Source organism: Diabrotica virgifera, chromosome 2, assembly GCF_917563875.1.
Source record: "Diabrotica virgifera virgifera chromosome 2, PGI_DIABVI_V3a".
Taxonomy (NCBI): Eukaryota; Metazoa; Arthropoda; class Insecta; order Coleoptera; family Chrysomelidae; genus Diabrotica; species Diabrotica virgifera.
Window position 1 is genome coordinate 1,848,386 of NC_065444.1, and position 24,645 is coordinate 1,873,030.

Sequence of the window (24,645 nt, forward strand, 5' to 3'; positions counted from 1 at the left end):
TGCTTTTACGAGTATCTGCAGATTTTATATACAAAATATATTCCTTACGTTGCATATTATTCGAAACATTGTGCAGAATCATAAATTGAAAAAGGATTCCTTTTGCAGGTGTTCCAAGCGGCATCATATGCCCTTTTGGCACGTTCCGATGTCCTGAAGGGAAGTGTATCCCGTCCCTGTGGGTTTGCAATTACCAGGCGGATTGCGAAAATGGAGCAGACGAGCGGCAAACATGTCGTAAGTTGATTAAATTTTTTTATTTACTGGTTGGAAACTTGTAAACACAACAAAGAAAAGTTGGGCGCAAAGAGAAGTGTTTGTACGCTTAATCGTAAAACATTTATATGTTTAAAGTATGCGAATTTATGTATATTTTGTATTTTTTGTTTCTGTTTTATTACTTTTATTGTTGGCTTTTATGTATTTATGTAGCTACATTTCAGCAGCTTTTCAGGAACTCGGCACTCTTTAACTCATTGTTTTAGGAATTTTCGTCTCTGCTTTGCGGATGCTCTGTAGATATACTCCTCTTATTTTGACTAGACTTTAAACATTAGTTAAGTTAATTCTAAAGCTTTGTCTACACTATAACAGGGTCTTTCAATAGAGACTTCCGAGCTTTGATAGTAGGTAGCGGCCATATTGTTCTACATCTATCAAATTGGCTATCATTTATTCAGCCTGCACGTAAACGTGTTCGATGCAATTAATATCTGGAGAACATGGTGGCCACTCCATTCTTATAATTCCATAATATTCTTGTAATTTATCAATTCGTTCATAAAAGTCGGTGGGTCCATTATAACATAATGCCCCGCAGACACAAATTGATACACCTTCAAAGAGGTGTACATCAGACACCCATTAAAAGTTGATTATATCGTTGTTGTCTTTCTCCCCAGACCAATATTAGTATCATGTTTACTTAAAAAAGTTGAATAACAAACTTTTTAGTTTATAATTTTAACCAACACATCAATAAAATATTATTCATGAAGAAGTTTTTTTGGAAAATTTCAAATCAAGTATGCAATAAGAAAAAAGTTATGTGAATTTATAGGCGAGCGGCACACCCCAAAAAAAAACGCTTATTTCTCGAGATACTGACCACTGTGTGGCGAATGGTTAATTTTTATCGTACTTTATATTTTTGACGTTGCTGAAAATGTAAATTAGATTTATTTTGAATTTTACGTGGGGGAACATTGTCAAAATCGCAATTTTACCCCAAAAATAAAAAAAAATGAAATCACGTTTTTTTGCGTTTAACTCGCTACAACTCTGTTTGTTCCCTTTTTATTTTTTTCTGAAATTTTTAAAGTAGATATTTCTTACCTTTCTGAAGACAATGGGATCAGTTTCAATCTTTCTGTCTTATTATAATAAAAGTTATGGATTGTTTAAAGTAAAAGGTGCAGATTCCTGAATTACAAAGTTTATTCGCAATAGTTGAGTGACAAAATTTGAAATTTAGCTTTTAATCGAGTTTATGTTAAAATATAGAGTACAAAGAACAAAATGTTTTATAGAAAAAAAATGGTGCAACTTCTAATTTTAAGAAAAACGTTATTTCATTTTTTTTTATTTTTAGGGTTAAATTGCGATTTTGACAATGTTCCCACATCTAAAAATCAAAATAAACCTAATTTTTGTTTTCATCACCATCAAAAACATAAAGTATGATCAAAATTAGCCATTCACCACACCGTGGTCAATATCTTGAGAAATAAGCGTTTTTTTGGGGGGAGTGCCACTCGTCTATAAAGTCACATAACTTTTTTCCTATTGCATATTTTGACTTAAAATTTTCCAGAAAACTTCTCCATGAATTATGTTTTAATACTTTGTTGCTTAAAATTATAAACTAAAAAGTTTGTCACCCAACTTTTTTAAGTAAACATGAAACTAACGAAATCTGACGACAAGCTGTTTAAAAATTAACAACTTCTCTTTTAATTTGTTTAAACATCTTGGACAAATTGCATTGTTATCTGAATTCTTTAAAGATGGCACAGTAAAATTTTCAAAAGTAAATATTTACAGCGACCAAAGATACAGCCAGGTAAATATAGTCCTGTCGCCAGGGGGGGTACAACGGCCTTCTTAATTCAGATGGACTTACCCATGTTTTTTTTATGTATTTTGGCCCGTAGAGCACGAATTTTTTGGGTAACAGTTGATCCGGATGTCGATAAGATTGTTATAAACAAAGAAGTTGAGGAATTACATAACAGCGATTTCTCGCAAAACAAAACAATTTTTTGTATTTTTTGGGTCATTCTAACCAAAAAATGTTCCTACAAGTTTTTTCGTAGGATGCATAGTTTTCGAGATAGACGCGGTTGAACTTTCAAAAAATCGAAAAATTGCAATTTTTGAACCCGAATAACCTTTGAATAAAAAATAAAATAGCAATTCTGCTTACTGCCTTTAAAAGTTTAAGTCAAATTTTATCTGTTTTGAATATTTGCATTGCGAAAAATTTATTTTTTGATTGTTAAAAAAAGCTATAAACACATATTGTTTCCCGTGCCTAATACATGCGTTTTAATGCATGCTACGTAGAAATAGCCCCGCTTGCACTTTTACCTCCTCTACCTACTCATTCGATTTTAAATGAGAAATCATTGAAAACATCACTCAAGCACTAGGTGTTTATAGCTTTGTTTTAACAATAAAATAATAAATTTTTAGCAATACAAATAACTAAAACCGATATAATTTGACTTGAACTTTCAAATGCGGTAAGCAGAATTGCTATTTTATTTTTTAATCAAAAGTTATTCGGGTTCAAAAATTGCAATTTTTCGATTTTTTGAAAGTTCAACCGCGTTTATCTCGAAAACTATGCATCCTACGAAAAAATTTGTAGGAACATTTTTTGATTAGAATGGCCTAAAAAATACAAAAAAAATGTTTTCTTTTGCAAGAAATCGCTGTTATGTGATTCCTCAACTTTTTGGTTTATAACAATCTTATCGACATCCGGATCAACTGTTACCCAAAAAATTCGTGTTCTACAGGTCAAAATACATAAAAAAAACTTGGGTAAGTCCATCTGAATACAGGAGGCCGTTGTACCCCCCCTGGCGACAGGACTAACAAAGAAGCAACTGTAAATATTGAAATCGAAGGGCAAAAATCGAGCAAGTAGACCTCTTTAAGTATTTGGGAATAAAGTTAAACAACAAAGGAACACAAGAAGATGAAATTGGAAACAGAATAAAATTGGCAACGAGAACTTATTATTCACTGTATAAAAATTTCCTAAACAAACAAGAAATATCGAGGAAAACCAAAATGACAGTATATAAAATGTATATATGCCAATTACAATATATGGGGCAGAAAACTGGGTACTTAATGACAGACAAAGAAAAAGATTACAAGCTACAGAAATGAGATACTTAAGAAAAGTGGTGGGAGCAAGAAGATTAGACAAAAGAAGAAACGAAGATATAAGACATGAATTACAGGTAAAATCGCTCAACGAAAAAGTTGAAGAAAAGAAGTTAAAATGGGCTGGACACATGATAAGAATGAGTGATGAGAGACAAGTGAAAATGACATGGGAGGCCAAAGCAGTGGGTAAAAGCACGAGGGGCAGACCAAGGAAAAGCTGGAACACTAGTGTAAACGAAATACTCAAGAAAAGAGGAACATCGTGGCAAGAAGCAAAAGTTTTAGCAGCAGATAGGAAGAAGTGGCGTAAATTTGCAGAGAGTATTATATAAAGGAGGAATCCTCGACACCTAATTGTAAAAGAGGCAACCGATTATGTATGTATGTATGTGTATTTTTTCATGTAGAATTCCCCTTAAAGTTTGTCGCACTTATTTAGAGACACCCTGTATTGGTAAAGACATTGCTAGTTGTTAAAGTCCTTAACATTTTTATTATCCAACATAAGCAAATGAATAAAAAAACAGAATGTTAAGAAAACCTGGTTAAGAAAACTCTTTTTCGTGCCGGTGAGTGTATAACCGTAATTTCTAAAGACAGTATAAAAGCGAAAATTTTGAGTAATTTTGAAACTAGACTAAATTTACAATCAAGATACAGTAGTTATAAGCAAACCAAGCTAGTATAGTCCTGTCGCCAGGGGGGGTACAACGGCCTCCTGTATTCAGATGGACTTACCCAAGTTTTTTTTATGTACTTTGACCTGTAGAACACGAATTTTTTGGGTAACAGTTGATCCGGATGTCGATAAGATTGTTATAAACAAAGAAGTTGAGGAATTACATAACAGCGATTTCTCGCAAAACAAAACAATTTTTTGTATTTTTTGGGTCATTCTAACCAAAAAATGTTCCTACAAGTTTTTTCGTAGGATGCATAGTTTTCGAGATAAACGCGGTTGAACTTTCAAAAAATCGAAAAATTGCAATTTTTGAACCCGAATAATCTTTGAACAAAAAATAAAATAGCAATTCTGCTTACCGCCTTTAAAAGTTTAAGTCAAATTTTATCTGTTTTGAATATTTGCATTGCTAAAAATTTATTTTTTGATTGTTAAAAAAAGCTATAAACACATAGTGTTTCCCGTGCCTAATACATGCGTTTTAATGCATGCTATGTAGAAATAGCGCCGCTTGCACTTTTACCTCATCTACCTACTCATTCGATTTTAAATGAGAAATCATTGAAAACATCACTCAAGCACTAGGTGTTTATAGCTTTGTTTTAACAATAAAATAATAAATTTTTAGCAATACAAATAATTAAAACCGATATAATTTGACTTGAACTTTCAAATGCGGTAAGCAGAATTGCTATTTTATTTTTTAATCAAAAGTTATTCGGGTTCAAAAATTGCAATTTTTCGATTTTTTGAAAGTTCAACCGCATTTATCTCGAAAACTATGCATCCTATGAAAAAATTTGTAGGAACATTTTTTGGTTAGAAAGGCCCAAAAAATACAAAAACATGTTTTCTTTTGCAAGAAATCGCTGTTATGTGATTCCTCAACTTCTTTGTTTATAACAATCTTATCGACATCCGGATCAACTGTTACCCAAAAAATTCGTGTTCTACAGGTCAAAATACATAAAAAAAACTTGGGTAAGTCCATCTGAATACAGGAGGCCGTTGTACCCCCCCTGGCGACAGGACTAATATGAAAAATCATCAAAATTGATTTTTCGTATTTTTGCATAAAATTTGATTTTTTAACATGTTCCACCAATTCTAGATAAAAATAAACTTCATATTCGGATTCAGCGGCCTCGAAAACATAAAGAATGATCAAAATTTGCCATTCATTTATTATGGTCACTTTTTCGATTTCTAAGCCTCAAATTAGGGGTATGCCGCTCGCCTATAATCCATTATTAAGTACATTACGAATTTATTAAAGAATCCGAATGGTTGATGTTGACTAAACCTTGGTTGGTTTTTATTTAATTTGTATCCTTTTTATTAATACAGGAATCCGATTTTAATGCCAAAATTTTAAAATCTCTTATCCGGCACCAACACTAATCTGATTTATCGATGACCGCACCTTTTGTGTCAGATTACCTATGAAAATGTGTCATAATAATACGCGGTGCGGCGAGGTACTTAATCTGCACGTGTATAATGATTAAATATCTCCGTGTACATGTACATATTGTTTGCGAAAAGGTCACGAAGCCGTAATCGTCGAAAGCTGTAACGCATGACAATATCGACAGCTCCAAATTTGCGTTAATTTAGCTTCAGTCTTATCAGTTAGGGCAGTTTCCATATAACCCAATTATGCGAGGCGATTATGAATACCAATGCAACTGCTCGATGCCAATGGGTTCGAACGAATATCTGATCTGATATGCAGGTGATAATGCACAAGTGTTTAACATATTCAGGAACTTCATGTCACAATTAAATATTGAACACGCTATTGCGTAGTTTGTAACACTAGTAGATCTATAAAAACAAAAAATTACTGAAAAGTAAATAAAAGTGTCGGTCTATAAAATCAAAAAGGCAAAAGAATCATCTATAACAATTTCTGTAAGAAATTTATCCAAGTGCTCTACCTTCACAAAACCTACTTATTAACTTGTCCCTAAGAAATCCCGGATTGAACGCATTCAACAGGTGCTTTTGCCTAACTAATAGAAATTTTGAAGTTGCCTCCTCAACCCTTGGTAGGTATTATTGCAATTATTATAATTTGTGTCAGTTAGTATCAACTTTAGTACAGTATCAACACTAGTAGCTGGACGCCCTTTTTTAGCTCTCGCGTATTAGTGTAAAACTTGTGACGGATAGGTTTTTCAGAAAAACAGACTCAGTAAAACACAGGTTAGAATAAAATAAATATATTGAGGATATTTATATACAGTTCAAAATTAAAAATAAAATAAAATATAATTCTATCTTCGCCCCATTCCGGAAAAAGCTCCCTATGCGGCCATCTGCAAAAGAAAAAGAAAATTGTATTTATTATTATACTCAAAAACATAATAACAATTTTAGAATAATACAATAATTTTAAAAAAATATACAAAAAAAAAAAAAAAAACTAAAAAAATAAATAAAAAATGTAATAAAAAAAATGTTAAAAAATATAATACAAAAAAATAATAAAAAAAACAGAGTAAAAAAAACAGTAGTACTAATAGTTTTAAATTTAGATACTAAGCATATATTTTGTAAAAGAGAGAATTCAAAACACATTGACTGGCCAGTTGGTTGCTTAAACCAGTGCCAATAAAACATAAACACACACACAGAATAATACAATACACAACACAGTATACATATACAATAGCAATCATGCTATACACGGAATCAATCTATCTACATAATTACACACTCAGAATCGTAGCCCATGACACTCAATCCAGTGTAATCACAATCAAACATCGACACAACGTTACCCATCCGCCAGATCCGGTCGGGGATAGCAGCTACCGCTCACAGTTCCGGCAAAACGCCTCTTCACTTCAGAGCACTTTCACCTCGCCAGATTCCGATATATTGGTATTTACTGTAGTTTTCTTTCTTTAATAATTGTAAGTTCAACTTCTTTACTTATTCTTCATAGTACTTCGTTGTTCGTAACTCTATCTACCCAGGAAACCCTCATAATTCTTCTATATGTCCACATTTCAAAGGCGTTAAGTCGTCTCATTGTCTCTACATGTAACGTCCATGATTCAACTGCATAGTATACAGGGTGATTGATTAGTAGGGTAAAGCTCAATAGCTCCGCTATAGTAATAGATAGCAATAAAAGTTAATAACAAAAATTTTAGCCACCTTTGAGCTTCATATTACAAAATTAGTTAGAATGTTACAGGGTGTTCGATAGCACAGCGGCAGACCTAACTTATGTTTTTTTAAATGGAACACCCTATATTTTATTTTATATTCGAAATCTTGTTACTTCTCCATCACAAAAATATAAAGGTTTGTAATGTTATACAGGGTATTTACAAAGTTATAACCAATTTTGTATGAAAATCGTAACAAGTTTAACTCACTGTATAAATAAAAATAAGCACAACAGCAATGGTTTATTAATGCCATATTTTTTTACTTATTGTCAAAATTTTTAAGAATTATTGATATTGCTAATTTTCTTTATATCAAATACAGGGTGAGTCAAAACGCAAGTACATTATTTTCTCAGTAATTTTAAATGGAACACCCTGTATTTTATACTTATTATTGAAAAGTAACATTAACGTACTTTAATTTTTATATAATATTCCCTAGGCCCAAATTTATTAGTTTTCGAGATATTTTCATTTTCAGAGCAAATGATTTTAGGTGTTTAAATTTATCTAAATGACTGAATTGACAATTGAAGATTACCGATTATCAATCCGTTTACAATCCGTAATACATTTTACAAACAAAAACACAACCACATGCAAAATTTTTGAAACAATTAAAAACTATCTTTTTATGTAAATGCAACAAATAAACAAAGAAAATTAGTAATAAATTTTACAAAAAAAACACAACCACAACATGCAACATTTTTGAAACAATTAAACACTACTTTTGTATGTAAATGTAACAATGTAACAAATAAAGAACGAAACATAATTAATCAGTAATACATTTTGCAAAAAAACATGTTTGAAAAAATTAGAAGCTACTTTTAATAAAATATTTTTAATATTTAATTACATAAGGTGTTCAAAATTATCTCCTAATACATTTATGTACGCCTAAAAACGATCATTGAATGAGCTACTTACTCTACGGAGCATTTGTAAATGAACACATCGAAATACACTTTGTATTCTATTCTTCATCTCATCCCTTATTGTTGGAGGTATTTTATAAACTTCATTATTAACGTAACCCCAAAAAAATCAGTCCAGTTATCAGTATCAGGTATCAGTATTAAATCCTGGTGATTTGGGCCACGCTACTGGTCCATTGAAAAATGAAAATATCTCGAAAACTAATAAATTTAGACATAGGGAATGTTATCTAAAAATTAAAGTACGGTAATGATACTTTTCAATAATGATATAAAATACAGGGTGTTCCATTTAAAATTACTGAGAAAATAATGTACATACTTGCGTTTTGACTCACCCTGTATTTGATATAAAGAAAATTAGCAATATCGACCATTCTTGAAAATTTTGGCAATACGTTAAAAAATATGGCATTAATAAACCATTGTTGTTTTGCTTATTTTTATTTATACAGGGAGTTGAACTTGTTACGATTTTCATATACAATTGGTTATAACTTTGTAAATACCGTGTATAACATAACAAACCTTTATATTTTTGTGATGGAGAAGTTAACAGAATTTCGAATTTAAAATAAAATATAGGGTGTTCCATTTAAAAAAACATAAGTTTGGTCTGCCACTGTGTTATCGAACACCCTGTAACATTCTAACTAATTTTGTAATGTGAAGCTCAAAGGTGGCTAAAATTTTTGTTATTAACTTTTATTGCTATCTATTACTATAGCGGAGCTATTGAGTTTTACCCTACTAATCAATCACCCTGTAGAACAGTGTATACGTAACACTTTGTTAGGCGTACTTTAAGAGCTAATGTTAAATCTTTGCTACATAGGACCTTTTTCATTTTCATAAAATTAGAACGTGCTTTTTCGATTCTGACTTTGATTTCTGCAGTGTAGTCATTATTTTCTGTTATAAGTGTTCCTCGGTAAGTGTACTTTTTTACTCTTTCGATCTGCTGGCCCTCTACTATCAAGATTTCGTTAGTATTATGGTTGTTTTTACTAATTTTCATAAACTTCGTCTTTTTGATATTGAGAGAGAGTCCGTACTCCCTACTACACCTTACTATTTTACTCATGAGTCTTTGCAGGTCTTCTAAACTATCGGCTATTATTACTGTATCATCTGCATATCTGATGTTCTTAACTAAGACTCCATTTACTCTTATGCCGATTGTTTCATCTTCCAGAGTTTTTCAAACATATGCGTACAAATAATTCAATAGAGCATACTGCTTTAATGACATGAAATCCGTATTAATCTCGTAATTTTTGATTTGATCGCATTGATTTTATTTCAACAAACGTGAAATATTAAGAGGATCGGTACGTATTTTTGGCTGCAATGCTATTCAAATGGGGATTCATTTTTTTCAAATCCTGAGAAAACTAATAAGTATTTTTGAAAAATTTAAACGCAGAATGAAAGATTACGTTATTAGCGAGGGCCGAAAGTCCCTGAGAACTTCTATAATGTTTATTTTAATAAGTTACAGGGGTGAAAAAACTAAGAGAAAATTTAGTGTGATTTTTAATTTCAAATATCTCATTCAAAATAAACTTTTTATTTATTCTAAGAGACTTTCGGCCCTCGGTAAGAATTTAGTCTTTCATTCTGCGTTTAAATTTTTCAAAAATATTTATTGGTTTTTTCAGGATTTGAAAAAAATGAACACAATGCCGTGGTAATATTTTCCAAATCTGTCTTTGTCTTACAACGCACTCAACAGAATATAATATTGTCAGCATATATTGTCAGTCAGACACTGACAATCAGTGACAATTTTAAATATTTGACATTGCATCGGGAATATTTTGAGAAATTGATTAAATATTATTGATATATAGTGTATTTGATAAATAATTGATTTAAGACGTGAACTTAATAAAAAGTTATTTATTGTGTATTATTTGTGGAAGATCCAAGCAGAGAATACATCAGATATATCCTGTGATCCAAGTATTTTGTTGTTAGAGATGTTCAAAATTGTAAGCGTTCCAAAATAACAACATATTATTAAAAAATCACTTTAACACTTTTCCTCTTTTCTCGATTGATTATTAGTTTTTGTTGTACAAATAAATTATTACAATCACTGAAAACATAGTTAGTGAAAAAATTATCACATTTATTAACTGAATTAATAATTTGCAATTATAAAAATAACAGTTATCCAAGAACATTCAAAAGCCATCTCTTTAAATTAATTATGACATTTTCAAGTAGAATGACATTTTAATAATGTTTACATATCCACACCAGTGTGAATTTTACTACACGTAATTTGCCGTGTAAAGACAGAAAAAGTAGGGATACACGTAAAATATTTGCGAATTATGTACCCATAGCCTTATGGTAGGGGAGCAAAGTATGCTAAATGTGCAGTCACTCGAGCGCTTTGGGGACCTATTGGGTTGTGAAAAGTAGGTCCTAAAACCAAAAAAAGTTAAGTAAAGTTTTCCATTTTAGTGGGGCTTGTCATTTTTTAATTTAATTTTCCATTTCCAACAATTGTTTTTTCCGATTATAACGCCATCTATCCATAATTCGAAAAAATGTTTCGAATAAAAGTTACTTATTTTTACGTAAGGAATCCAAATCTGCAATAAAAAATGAGGGCTCCTATTTAAGATTTTAAAGTAACCCCCCACTCCACCTCCGTGGGGGGTCGTGTTTGGCACCATTCGATAGATTTTTCAAAAATATTGAATAAGTCTATTTTACAGTTTTTCGATCTGATGTTCATTTCGCGAAATATCGCGGGATTCGTATTTAAAATATTAAATTTACCCCCCACCCCTCTCCGTGGGAAGTTTTGTTTGGTATCATTCGATAGATTTTTAAAAAATATTGGGCACGTATTTTTTATTTTTCGATCTGTCATTCATTTCGCGAAATATTCGCTTTTTTCTTGTGAAATTTTGGGACTCACCCATTTCCTTACGCCAGGCTCAAATCGTCAGATTTTTGAAATATACACTCTTTTGCATGTACTTAACTTACCTTATCTTAATCTGACAATTTCGAGTTTTTTTAAGGATAGATTTTTTTTTTCGGGCCCCCCTTAACGAACTCCCCTGTGTTAAGAGCCAATATATGGTAGAGGTACATCTGCAGGGTACCAGGTTTCTCCCATTTGCTAATCTGACGCGCTCGAGTAACTGCAAAAATCCCCGCTTGGGCTCCCCTACCATAATTAATAATGAACGACACGGAAAACCACCTAGATTAATATTTGGGGTTATGTTTCCTGACCAATAATTTAGCGGTTTTCGCCAATTTGGATAATTATAATTTCGCAAATATGTAATTATCAGGAGCATTTATTATTATTCCAATTAGCCATTTAAAAGAAAATTTAACACGAACACCATTATTGTAACCATGTAATTTTAATTAAATGCAAAATACATATCATTTCACATCATATTTCACGTATTGGCATATTTCAAATCTGTCAGTACAAACCAGGATTAATAATTTCATTATAGTTTTTTTTTTAAACGCTTTTCTTTATTTCAATAGTTTGCATCAAATCTTTAGACGTTAATTTGACTAACTTTTCTTCAATGCAAATAAGCGTTTCTTAAAAATATTTTTTTCATAATTTTTTTTTTTTTTTTTTGTAAATGAGACAGAGTAATAAATCAAAATTATAAGGATAATTCAGTCTCTATGAAATGCACAGGAGCTATGGTTCTAGAGTTTTCGAAATCAATCTTGTGACCTGTGTGATGACGATGTTGACGTAGAGCTAACATTGAATCAGAATTACGAACAAAAATGGAATGTTCATAAATCCTATTTTCGATTCTTCGATTGGTTTGGCCTATGTAAGATCGGAGAAGTCAGCACAAAGAATCTCATAAACTCCGTGTTGTTTATTTTATGCCTGTTGAAGTATGGAAAAAATATGTGAAAGTCGTTTCAATTGAGGATACCTTTCTACCAAAAGAACCTGCGTGATGCAGTTTTTAATCAAATTATCACGCAGCAAGCAGTGGTTCTCTAAAGTTTTCGGTTTAAAGTTATGTTTTAACTTTCTGTTCTTTTCGCATACTTCAAGTTTCAATTGAAGATCAACCATAACCATTGCGTCCTGCGCCTTCCGGTTCCTATTCACCAGCCGCGTCGATCTGTCCAATCTCCCGGTCGGAGATCTCTCTCAGACATGGCTTTCTGGATTCCACTTATCCAGGTTGTTTTCGGTCTGCCCCTTTTCCTTCTTTCCGGGGGGTTGCCATTCCATTATTAGCTTTGGGAGTCGATGTTCCTCCATTCTTTGTACATGGCCATACCAACAAAGTTGTTTTTGTTGGACTTCTTCAATTATGTTTGTTTTTCTATTCATCATATCTCGCACCCGTTCATTCGTTATATGTGAGAGTCTGGAGATGCAGGCCGATCTTCGCCAGAAGTCCATTTCCAGTGCGAGCAACTTCTGTTCTGTTCGCTTATTCAGTTGCCAGGTTTCACATCCATACAGTACCACGCTTTTAAAGATGCTATTATGAAGCTGTGTTTTCTTTTCTTTTGATATGGTTTTTGACCAAAGTAGTGAGTTCAAAGCTCCTGTTACCTTCTTTCCTTTCATAATTCGTTCCTCTATTTCGAATTCTGTCCTTCCACTTTGTTGGATTCTCGTTCCAAGGTATACATAATCAGAGCTTGGCTCGATAACCATATCCTCTAGTTGTAACTCACTTTTCTGTCCTCCTATACACATATATTTGGTTTTCTTCATATTAACGTATAGGCCCCATTTGTTGTATTCTCGAAACAGCCGGTTTGTCATAAATATTAGATCATCTTTATCCTGGGCAATCACCACTTGATCGTCAGCAAAATGCAGTATGTATAGTGTTGAGTCGTCGTTTAGCTGTATCCCCATTCCAGAACACGATTTCCGCCACTTATTCAATACCTCATTTATATAGATTTTAAACAGTGTTGGCGATAAGCTGCATCCCTGTCGTAGTCCCTTATTCACCATGAAGCTATTGGATAATCTGCTGTTGATTTTTATGTTTGCTTGGATATTGTTATAGAATTGTTGCAATGCTTTTATTAAAGTTATATTAATAGGGGATTTTTCCAGGACTTGCCATACTTTACAAAGTGGTACGGTATCATATGCCTTAGTTAGATCGACGAATAGTTGATGTATTTCTCTGTCTCTGGCTACTTTTTTTTTCGTTGAGTTGGTTGAGCGTGAAGATGTGGTCGATACAGGATCTTCCTGCTCGGAATCCTGCTTGTTGTTCGATCTCTAAAGGTGCATATTAATTTTTTATTACAGTTTTTAGAGTTTTCCCATATAATCTGCTAAAGGTGCTGGTTACAGTAAATATTCTATAAAAGAGTAAATATGTATTTAATATGCATTGTTTTCGTAATACATATTCACATCACAAATTAAATTTCTGAAGCGGCCACACCGCATTCAGAACAAGCATGACTACAAGTGTATTCTATCTCTTTCAAGAAACTTTCTATTTTATATGTATATAAAACTTAGAGAGTGATGGCAACAAGAGTATGAATATAACACAAAAGCAAGTCACGATGGACGTCGGCCAGCAGGAAGACTAAGGAAGAGGTGGATAGACGAAGTGAGCACCGATGCTAAAGAGATATTGAGGGTGGATAACTGGAGGAGGGCAGCCAAGGACAGAGATACCTGGAGGCGGATGCTGGGGTAGCCCAGGGATCGAATTTGGCTGTAGCGCCATAGGAGAGAGATATGCAGAGAGAGAGAGAGAGAGAGAGAGAGAGAGAGAGAGAGAGAGAGAGAGAGAGATACCACAAAATTAAATAAGTGAACTCTTGGAGACTTTGACAATCACAAAGACCATTAAGAGGTGAGAAAATAAACTGCTCGTCAAAAGTTAGGGATATAGAAAATTCTGCTGAATTTTCATAGTAGATTTTTTCGTTAACAGATTAACAGTTATGCAAAGGTTTACTCAAACTTTTTTTTTGTACTTATACCGGGTGAAAGAAAAGAAATGCTTTTCTTATGTTAAGTTTAAGACACCCTGTACATTTTTTGTGGACATTTTGTTTTTTGAATGTCCCTGATATCTTTAGAAATAATAAAAATAGACGGTTTTGTAATTTAACATGTGTTTTAACCGAAACAAAACTTTGAGACACCTTATAGGGAGAAAAAGGCACAAAGGTGAGTATACCTCGATATTATGTTGTAGTCACATATTTTGTGAATATTTTATTTTTTTAAATTCTCTAATATCTTTAATAATAAAGAAACTAGACGGTATTACTTTTTAATATGTGTTTTAACTGACGACATGCATCACATCACACATGTGAAACATAGAAACACATATTAAAGAGTAATACCGTCTAGTTTCTTTGTTATTTAAGATATCAGAGAAATTAAAAAAATAAAATATTCACAAAATACGAGACTACAACATAATATCGAGGTATGCTTTGTGCCTTTTTCTCCCTACAAGGTGTCTCAAACTTTTGTTTCGGTTAAAACACATGCTAAATTATAAAACCGTCTATTTTTTTTTTGTTTCTAAAGATATCAGGGACATTCAAACAACAACATGTTCACAAAACATAAGACTACAATACGATTCTGATGTATACTCACATTTGTACCTCGTTCTCCCTACAGGGTGTCTCAAACTTAACATAAGAAAAACATTTCTTTTCTTCCACCCGGTATAAGTACAAAAAATAAGTTTGAGTAAACCTTTGCACAACTGTGTAAATACTAAAGAAAAGGCTAAAATAAAAAAAAATGCGGAATCCGTCTGTTCGCGAAAAAATCAACTATGAAAATCAGCAGAATTTTCTATATCCCTAACTTTTGACGAGCAGTTTAATTTATGAACGGAGGAATTATTAGAACTCCACATCAGAATTTATGAACATTAAATGCAAAAAAGAAAATATATCGACGAAAATCGAAAGTGTATTAATTACACCTACTTTTCTTCATTATTAATGAATGAAAGCCTACATAAAATATTATAATACAATATCATTTTCATAGAGAACAATAAACTATATCTGACATAACCATCATATAGATACGAATTACGACCTATGGAATTTTTGTTCGTTTCAGTTGACTTGACACGAGTTAGTGTGTTGTTTATTACAGAAATGATTAGGTAGATGTATCTATCAACCAGCATCTCGTAAATATCTGCAATTGACTACAATCATTGGGTTTGGCGGATACATTTATAGGCCTGGATCCCGCGTACCAAAAAAAAAGTTTATTAATAGCAAGCTGAAAATTTGTTAATAGCTTGACGGTGTCTAGTCAGACAAACTTTGATGTACGGGAACACTGGAACAGGGGAATTTTAATTGATTGTGGAACAGTTTACTGGTTTCGAATGTCAGACTACGAAAACGTCGTTTATTTTGTCGGTCAAAACTTCCAATTGATTTGTTACCCTTTCATTAAACTCTCATGCAAAAATCAGACTGCTATTTACTACCAACATAATTCCTGTCATTTGACATGTTCTACGACGCGGACTTCTTAAAATGCCCAACATATTTGTCCGAAAACCCTATTTGTATCCCGCATAAAGTACGTGCCTCCTAGTGGCGGGATACGGGCAACAATACATTGGCTTATAGGGCAGTCCTTACAATAGGGATCCTGGCCTATACAGAAAAATGCAGGCGGGTGTGGAGTAATACTGCACTTTGGTTGCATTGGTGGAGTATTGGCTAAACGTGCAGGTCAGGGTATGGTGCTGATAGAAAAGGCATTCAGGCATCAAATATCCAAACAAAATCTTTTCAGGCCATAATAATGAAAAGACCTTCTCCAAACGCAATAAAAACTTATACTGAAATGATGGTATCTCCTGAGGTAAAATGTTCCGGAAGTTAAATGAGCCTCCGTTCGGATCTCCGGGTGAGGACTATCTCAGGGGGAACACCATTACAGGTTAGAAAAATCAGGATAGGGTCTTGGAATCTTGGTAGTCTTACAGGTAAGAGTCTGGAGTTAGTGGATGCGCTCAAACGAAGAAGAGTTCAAATTGCTTGTATTCAAGAAACTAGGTGGAAAGGACAAAGGGCGAAAGAACTAGGTGATGGATATAAATTGTGGTATGTAGGGAGTAGTAACACTAGAAATGGAGTTGGTATAATTGCTGATAGTGAAATGAAAGATAACGTAGTAGAAGTTGTAAGAACGAGTGATAGAATGATGTCAGTGAAATTTGTAATTGATAAAGAGGTATTGAATGTTGTGTGTGTGTGTGTGTGTGTATGCTGCCCAAACAGGTCTGGGTGAGAATGAAAGAAGAGCTTTGAAGAAGAGCTTTGAGAATGAAGAGCTATGATCAATTAGGAGACGTACTGAGTGATATTCCAGCAGAGAAGAAAGTTATAATAGGAGGTGATTTCAATGCACATGTGGGCCAAGCCAAGACAGGATATGAAACAATACATGGGGGATTAGGCTTTGGAACTAGAAATGAAGCTGGAGATGGCATGCTAGAATTAGCAACAGCATTGGATATGGCGATTGTTAACACATTCTTTAAAAAGAGAGAAACTAAACTTATTACCTACAGAAGTGGACAACATCAATCCCAAATAGACTACTTCATGATAAGGAAAGAAGACATACGTGAATGCAAGGACTGCAAGGTAATAGTTAGTGAGACAGTAAGCCAACAACATAAGTTGCTTGTTCTGGACATCGACGTAAAAAGCGAAACTAAACAAAAATATAGGAGAGGACCACAAAAATCAAGTGGTGGATGCTAAAAGATGAGAAGGAAGGTCTATTCAGGGAAAGAATAGTAGCAAAAATATGTTGGAACACGAAAGGAAGCCCTAACACAATTTGGAAAAAAATGGCCAATATTATTAGAGAGACGGCTATTGAAATACTTGGGAAAACGTCAGGAAAGAAGTTTGAGGATAAAGAGACTTGGTGGTGGTCAAATGAAGTACAAGGAAAAATAAAAGAGAAGGGAAAATTATATAAAAACTGGCAAGAAACCAGATCGGATATAGATCTTCAAAACTATACCGTCGTCGCCAAAAAGGAAGCGAAAGTAGCAGTAGCAAAAGCTAAAGCAGAAGCGTATTCAAACCTATACGATCAACTTGATACCAGGGAAGGCAAAGCAAAGATATATATAACAGCCAAACAGAGAGCAAAGAAAGCAAGAGATTTTAATGAGATTAGATGTATCCGAGATGAAAATAATAAAATACTAATTCACGAAAAGGATGTCAAAAAGAGATGGAGAAAGTATTTTGACAGTTTATTAAATGAAGAATTTGACAGACAGCCTGTCGAGTTAACGGATACAGTAACAGCAATGGTTACCAGAATAACAGCGCTTGTGGCAAAATAACATGCGGAAGTTGCTCAAGCGCTTCAAAAAATAAAGAAAGGAAAAGCAGTAGGACCAGATGATATTCCTGGGGAAGTATGAAGAGTTGGAGAGCATTGGGAGAGACAGGAATAAGTTGGCTAGCAGGTCTATTTAACAGAATTGTGGAAGTTGGACAAATGCCAGACGAATGGAGAAGCAGTATATTAGTACCTGTCTACAAAAACAAGGGAGACATACAACAATGCACAAACTACAGGGCTATAAAACTACTTAGCCACACCATGAAAATATGGGAGAGAGTAATTGATAGACGGATACGTGAAGAAACCGAAATATCCGATAATCAATTTGGCTTTATGCAGGGCAGATCAACAACAGATGCAATTTTCATTGTAAGGCAACTGATGGAAAAATACAGGAATAAAGAGACCAACGCTCATATGGTATTCATTGATCTTGAGAAAGCATATGATAGAGTTCCTCGAGAGATTCTTTGGTAGGCTCTCAATAAGAAAGAAGTCCCTGGCGAATATGTAAAGATTGTGAGAGATATGTATGAGGGAGTAACGACTAGTGTTAGGACAGGTGTGGGAGAGACTGATAAATTTCAGGTGAAAGTAGGATTGCACCAAGGCTCGGTGCTTAGTCCTTATTTATTCTCATTAGTTTTGGACCAGATAACAGCGAAACTACAGAGTAGTATTCCATGGTGCCTAATGTATGCTGATGATGTAGTGTTAATAGGAAATAGTGAAAGAGACTTAGAACAAAAACTGGAACAGTGGAGACAAGTTCTGAAGGAAAAAGGTTTAATACCTAGTAGGACAAAAACAGAGTATTTGGAATGTTCATTTAAAGATGGAGTTACTACAAATAAAATGGTATCTTTGGATGGTGAAATGATTGTGAAAAGCAATAGTTTTAAGTACCTAGGATCGCTATTACAGAGTAATGGAGAAATAGATGGAGTTGCATGCAGTAGAATTAGGGCTGGATGGATGAAGTGGAAAGAAGCGAGTGGTGTTGTGTGACAGAAAAATTCCAATGAAGCTGAAGGGAAAATTCTATAAAACAGCCATAAGACCGGCTATGATGCACGGAACTGAATGTTGGGCAGTGAAAAAGAAAGAGGAACAACGAATGCATGTGGCGGAAATGAGAATGCTTAGATGGATGAGTGGAGTGACAAAGAAGGATAAAATTAGAAATGAGTATATTAGGGGAAGTTTAGGTGTGGCACCAATTGATGCCACAATGAGAGAGCATAGGTTAAGATGGTTTGGTCATGGTCAACGTCGAGACGTTAATCACCCAATACGAAGAATAGCTGAAGTGCAGATTCCTGGAAGGAGTAGGAGAGCAAGACCAAAGAAGACCTGGGGGGAGACGATAAGGCAGGACATGTTGGTAAAGGGGATTAACATTGATATGACCCAAGATAGAATTGTGCGGAGAAATGCAATTAGGGAAGCCGATTAGGGATAAAGCAAAGATAATGATGATGATATTTGTCCGAAAACATTTTTTCATATATTATATAAAGTTTGCTATTGAATAAACTTAAAAACAACCTGCTAGTTTTCACAATCATAAACTTGTCAGGATGACACGTTCCACAATTAAAATCACGTTCCATAATTAAAACTTCCCCTGTTCCAGGGTTCCCATACATCAAACTCCGACTAGACACCGTTAAGCTATTTACAAATTTTCAGCTTGCTGTTAATAAACTTTTTTTTGGTACGCGGGATCCAAGCCTAATACGTTTAGGTTTTAAATACCTTCGCGTATTATATAACATCAGTAGAGTGCCTCAATATTATGAACTATAATATTATTAGATACGCCAAAGCTAGCCGGTACTTTAATATGTGACCAATGTATAGCATTTAATAGCTAGATACAATACTGTTTTGCATTTTGATAAAATTTAAGTTGATATCCTTTCCTATTTGAAAATGTCACATTATTATGTAAGGTTTAATCTCAACTTCTTGAAAATTTCATCTCTAATATATATTTTACGAATAAATCTACAAATTGTAAAATATGCTTTGATTATTATCTTTTATAGACTTTAAGGAAACAGACATTGGTGGTTGAGGACAACTTTAAAGTTGACTAGATCGCAAGAGAAAATAACAAATAATTTAAAAGGTAAAAAATAAAATAAAAAAGATTTACTCACAATTAATTAGTAGTATCCATAGCTATGAAATGCTTCGCAATGTTGCTAAAAACAGAATTATTTAATCCTGACTGTCTAATATCTCACCGACAAGACAATGTACGGTGGACGCCTACGCAGAAATGCACGGCACCTTAAGAAGAAGAATTAGTAGTATGTAATTCTAATAAATAAAGCAATTAAAGGGAATGCAAAACGAGACAACATAAGGTGCCCTGAAGAGCTGACAAAAACAAGCAGATGCTGCTGCATGACACAACAGACCTAGAGAGCTATACAAAATTACTAGACTACTAACAAAAAATGGGCCCAACAGTTGTAGCATTGTAAGTTCCAAGACTGGTGAATTACTTACTACAGTTGAGTCCGGGAATTTTACCCGTGCGTCATCATTTAAAGCATACGAAATAAGTCGATGATAAGTCGGAAATTGAAATTTACTAAACGCAACAGCAAGTGACAGTAAGTGACTTGCTGTTGCGTTTAGTAAATTTCAATTTCCGACTTATCATCGACTTATTTCGTATGCTTTAAATGATGACGCACGGGTAAAGATTCCCGGACTCAACCAACAGATAACCAACTAGAGAGATGAAAACAGCATTTTCAGGAGATGCTAAGTACTCCGAGTGATAGCGCAGATGAAATTGTGGAAAAGCCGGAGATAATAGATTTTGAAAAAGGAACTAAAGGAACCTCACAATGTGCAAAAATTGGAAATAAATAACTTTGTTTACCGCCACAAATAAAATTTTACAACCATCATAGTAAAAAGAATAACAAAGTCGAATTTAGCAGGCTTTAGACCAGAATACTCCTGCTTAAACCACATTAATACTATGAGGGTAATACTGGAACAATTAGTTAAATGGAACACACCCTTATACATGATTTCTGTCGATTTCTAGCGTGCCTTTTATAGCTTATCTGATGCTGCTATATGGAAAATTTTAGAGCTAAAAAACATCCCGCAAAAAATAATATCCATTATAAATATACTGTACGTACATTGAGGCAAAATGCAGCGTGACACACAATGGGATTGCAGCGTCACAACAGTGACGAATTTAACATAACTACTGGAGTCAGACAAGGAGGCATTCTTTCTCCGTTTCTTTTTAACATAGCTGTAGACTATATTCTCTCCAAACTAGACTCCGACACAAGAGGTATATAATGGACGTTAACCACACGCCTAAGTGATTTAAAATACGCCGATTAGGACAAAGATTCCAAAATGTGGCAGACCAACTGGAAACACTGTCCACCGAAGCCAATAAAATAGGCTTGAAAATCAATCTTAATAAACCCAAATCCATGAGAGTAAATGAAAGAAACAACATACTATCTACTATTAACAACATTTTTCTTGTTCACGTACCTTGTCCGTTCCGAACGTTGGCAATCAGCATGGCTATTCTGACTTTGTTTACGGCAGATCTGAATAGTTCGGCAGATAAAAATCCGAACCATTACGCAAGTTTTTTAGCCACGAGTGTCTCGTCCTCCCTGGACTCCTTCTGCCGTCTATTTTTCCTTGGATGATCAGCTGTAGTCATTAGATTAAAAATGTAGAAAATTTTACGCATCTTGGAAGTGTATAACAGAAAGCGGAGGTAGACAAAATGATATACTTACAAGGATATGAAAAACTCAACAAGCATTCAACATGCTTAACCCTGTTTGGAGGTCTGGTCAGTATACTACAGAGACAAAAATCCGAATATTCCAGTGAAATGGCATTCCTGTTCTACGATACCGACGTAACAGTGGAAATTGACAGAAACCCCTGCAAACTTCAGGTCTTTGCTAACAAATACCTACGAAAAATTGTTCATATTTTGTGATCTAACACACCAGAAACGAAGATCTGCTACACCTGGCCAAAAAGAGGATAAAAAATGAAATAAAGTGAGGTTGGGTCGGCCACACATTTTGAAAAAAAAATAAATCGAGTATTGCAAAGACCGCCCTGTAGTCGAACCCTCCAGAAAAAAGAAAAAGAAGTCGTCCAGCATAAACTTGGAAAATCTTAATCATGGACGAGATAACAGATGAAGGAAAGCCTTGGAATGTGGTGAAGACCTTATAGTCGAGGCATTTAAGCACAAAAATTGGCCTTACTGTCGATTTTTGGCGCAGTAAGACGGATTTTAATGCAGTTTGGTGCGTTGGATTCGTGAGAATGTCAGGAAACTTTGTGAACTAATATAATGAATAAGAAATCTCAAATTGCATTTGTGCATAAGAAAAATGCAGTTCGGTAAATAGTGGGAAAAATTGACTTAATTTTCTTACTCGGGGGTTTTTGGGGTCGCTGAAAACAAATATGAAGTCGGCGAGAGTGTGCAAACTACCTGGTGCCTGCAGCGGGTGTAAAACGTCTTCCTCTGGAGTATTGTGGTAATTTATCATATAATTGGCTTAAACTCATTACTCGGGGGTTCTTGGGGTCGCTGAAAATGAATATGAGGTCGGCGAGAGTGTGAAATCTACCTGGTGCCTGCAGCAGGTGTAATAAAAGTCTTCCTCTGAACTATTATGGTAATTTGTTAAATAATTGGCCCAAACTTGTTACTCGGGGGGTCTTTGGGGTCGCTAAAAATAAATATCGCAACGACTAAATTCTAATTTCATGGTGGTTTTGCCTTGAGAGAAAATTACTAGATACAGAATGTACTTAATGGTTATTGCCAAAAATAAAAAGATTATCATTGAAAAAATTCTTTCATCTGTTGATGCATTTACCCAAATTTGGCTGCATGGAGAGGACAGTAAGATGAACCCAACCGATTGTGGATGGGAATTACAAAATAATGTACTAATTCCAGTTAGAATGACTCAGCCACCTGGTCCTCCATACATTTTAAATTTAATATTTTGTAGTTGTAAGTCAGACTGCGGCAATATATGCGGGTGCAGGAAGCATGGGTTAGTTTGTAATTTAGCCTGCAAAAATTATGGAAGCTCTGATTGCACAAATATTGCATTGGACTCGAGAGAGGAAGGCAATAATGAAGAAGATGATAATGATGAAGAAAATGAATTTTAAAGATAAATTACGATAAATTTTGTATAATGAACTTTTTTAACCATAAATATAATAATAAAAATTGATGTTTATTTATAATAAAAATACCACCCTTTTCGATCACTATAGTTACATCGAAGAAAATAGATTACCCCAAAAACCCCCGAGTAACGAGTTTAAACTAATTATATGATAAATTACCATAATACTCCAGAGGAAGACGTTTATTACACCCGCTGCAGGCACCAGGTAGTTTGCACACTCTCGCCGACCTCATATTCGTTTTCAGCGACCCCAAAAACCCCCGAGTAATGAGTTTAAGCCAATTATATGATAAATTACCATAATACTCCAGATGAAGACGTTTATTACACCCGCTGCAGGCACCAGGTACTTTACACACTCTCGTCGACCTCATATTCATTTTCAACGACCCCAAAAACCCCCGAATAATGAGTTTAATCCAATTATATGATAAATTACCACAATACTCCTGAGGAAGACGTTTATTACACCCGCTGCAGACACCAGGTAGTTTGCACACTCTCGACGACCTCATATTCGTTTTCAGCGACCCCAAAAACCCCCGAGTAAGAAAATTGAGTCAATTTTTCCCACTATTTACCGAAATGCATTTTTCAAATGCATTTTTCTTGTGCACAAATGCAATTTGAGATTTCTTATTCATTACATTAGTTCACAAAGTTTCCTGACATTCTCACGAATCCAACGCACTAAACTGCATTAAAATCCGTCTTACTGCAAAAAAATCGACACTTCAATCCTTCAATGCCTCGACTATTAGCTCAAAATAGAACTCAATGGCGCCTTTTTGACTGAAGCTCTATGTTCCACTTAGGAGTTCAAAATTCATATTATAAAATTATCAGTCTGATATATCCTATTTAATGGCTAAATTTAATACAATATTAACTGTATGCAAGTGGAGCTAATATCAAAACATCCCCCGACTTATTTTAGTGCGATATACAATTTTTTGATTTTTCCAATTTTTTCCAAACCGAAATTTTGACTCCCTGATGAGTTCGCTGAAAAGAAAATAGCCAACAACGGCCAACAAAAATACCTACGAGCCCCCTCGAAATAAAGTTTAAACGGAACATTACCGTTAGGGGTTGTTATGAATACAAAGTTTTGTTTTATTTGCAAACAAAATTATATTCGTTATAGGAACTTCAATAGATCCAATGTTGTTACATTTTGAGTTCCGTTTATCTGATAATTACAGTTTGGATTCCGGAAGTAATTAAATTAAATTTCCCACAAACAACTTGACGATTTAATATTTCACAGCGAACCTTTATTTAGAACTTTGCTAAATAGTTGGGTCACATTTTATTTTGGCATTAAAACAAAAATGGAACTTGATATTTTCAGTTGAATCCAATTATGTAAAATAGTTTATTATTTTTAGGTATTAACGAACAATAAATTACTACTACGGCTACTATCGGTTTACAGCGTTCTCCGATGTCTTCCGAACTAACCGCCATTCTTCTCTGTTTAACCATAGACATGGAGGGATGTCTCTTTCCTCTAGTTCTTTTTCAATTCCATCCCCTACAGCCTCTTCTCGGCCTCCCCCTTTTCCTTCTCCCTTGTGGTGTCCAAGTTAAAATATGTTTAGGGATCCTGTCATCTGTCATTCTCTGTATATGTCCGTACCATATGAGTTGTTTTGTTTTTATATCATCAATTATTGTATGCGTGACTCCCATGATCCCGTGATCTCTTGAAGCGTTTTAAATGTCTGCTCAGATGGGGTCAGGGATATAAGTAACTACATGAATACTGGGGGGTCGAAATGGTGCTAAAGTAGAAGGAGCAGAA

At 34.2% G+C, this 24,645-nt stretch overlaps 1 protein-coding gene across 2 annotated transcripts in view; it reads left to right on the top strand.

The window, feature by feature from the left end:
* LOC126879937 (low-density lipoprotein receptor-related protein 2) overlaps positions 1-24,645 on the top strand; it is a 538,921-nt gene that overhangs the window by 372,069 nt on the left and 142,207 nt on the right. For both annotated transcript variants that reach the window (XM_050643311.1, XM_050643312.1), the window contains exon 2: positions 109-237. In XM_050643311.1, the coding sequence (XP_050499268.1) occupies positions 109-237 (129 nt within the window). The remainder of the gene's footprint in view (positions 1-108; positions 238-24,645) is intronic.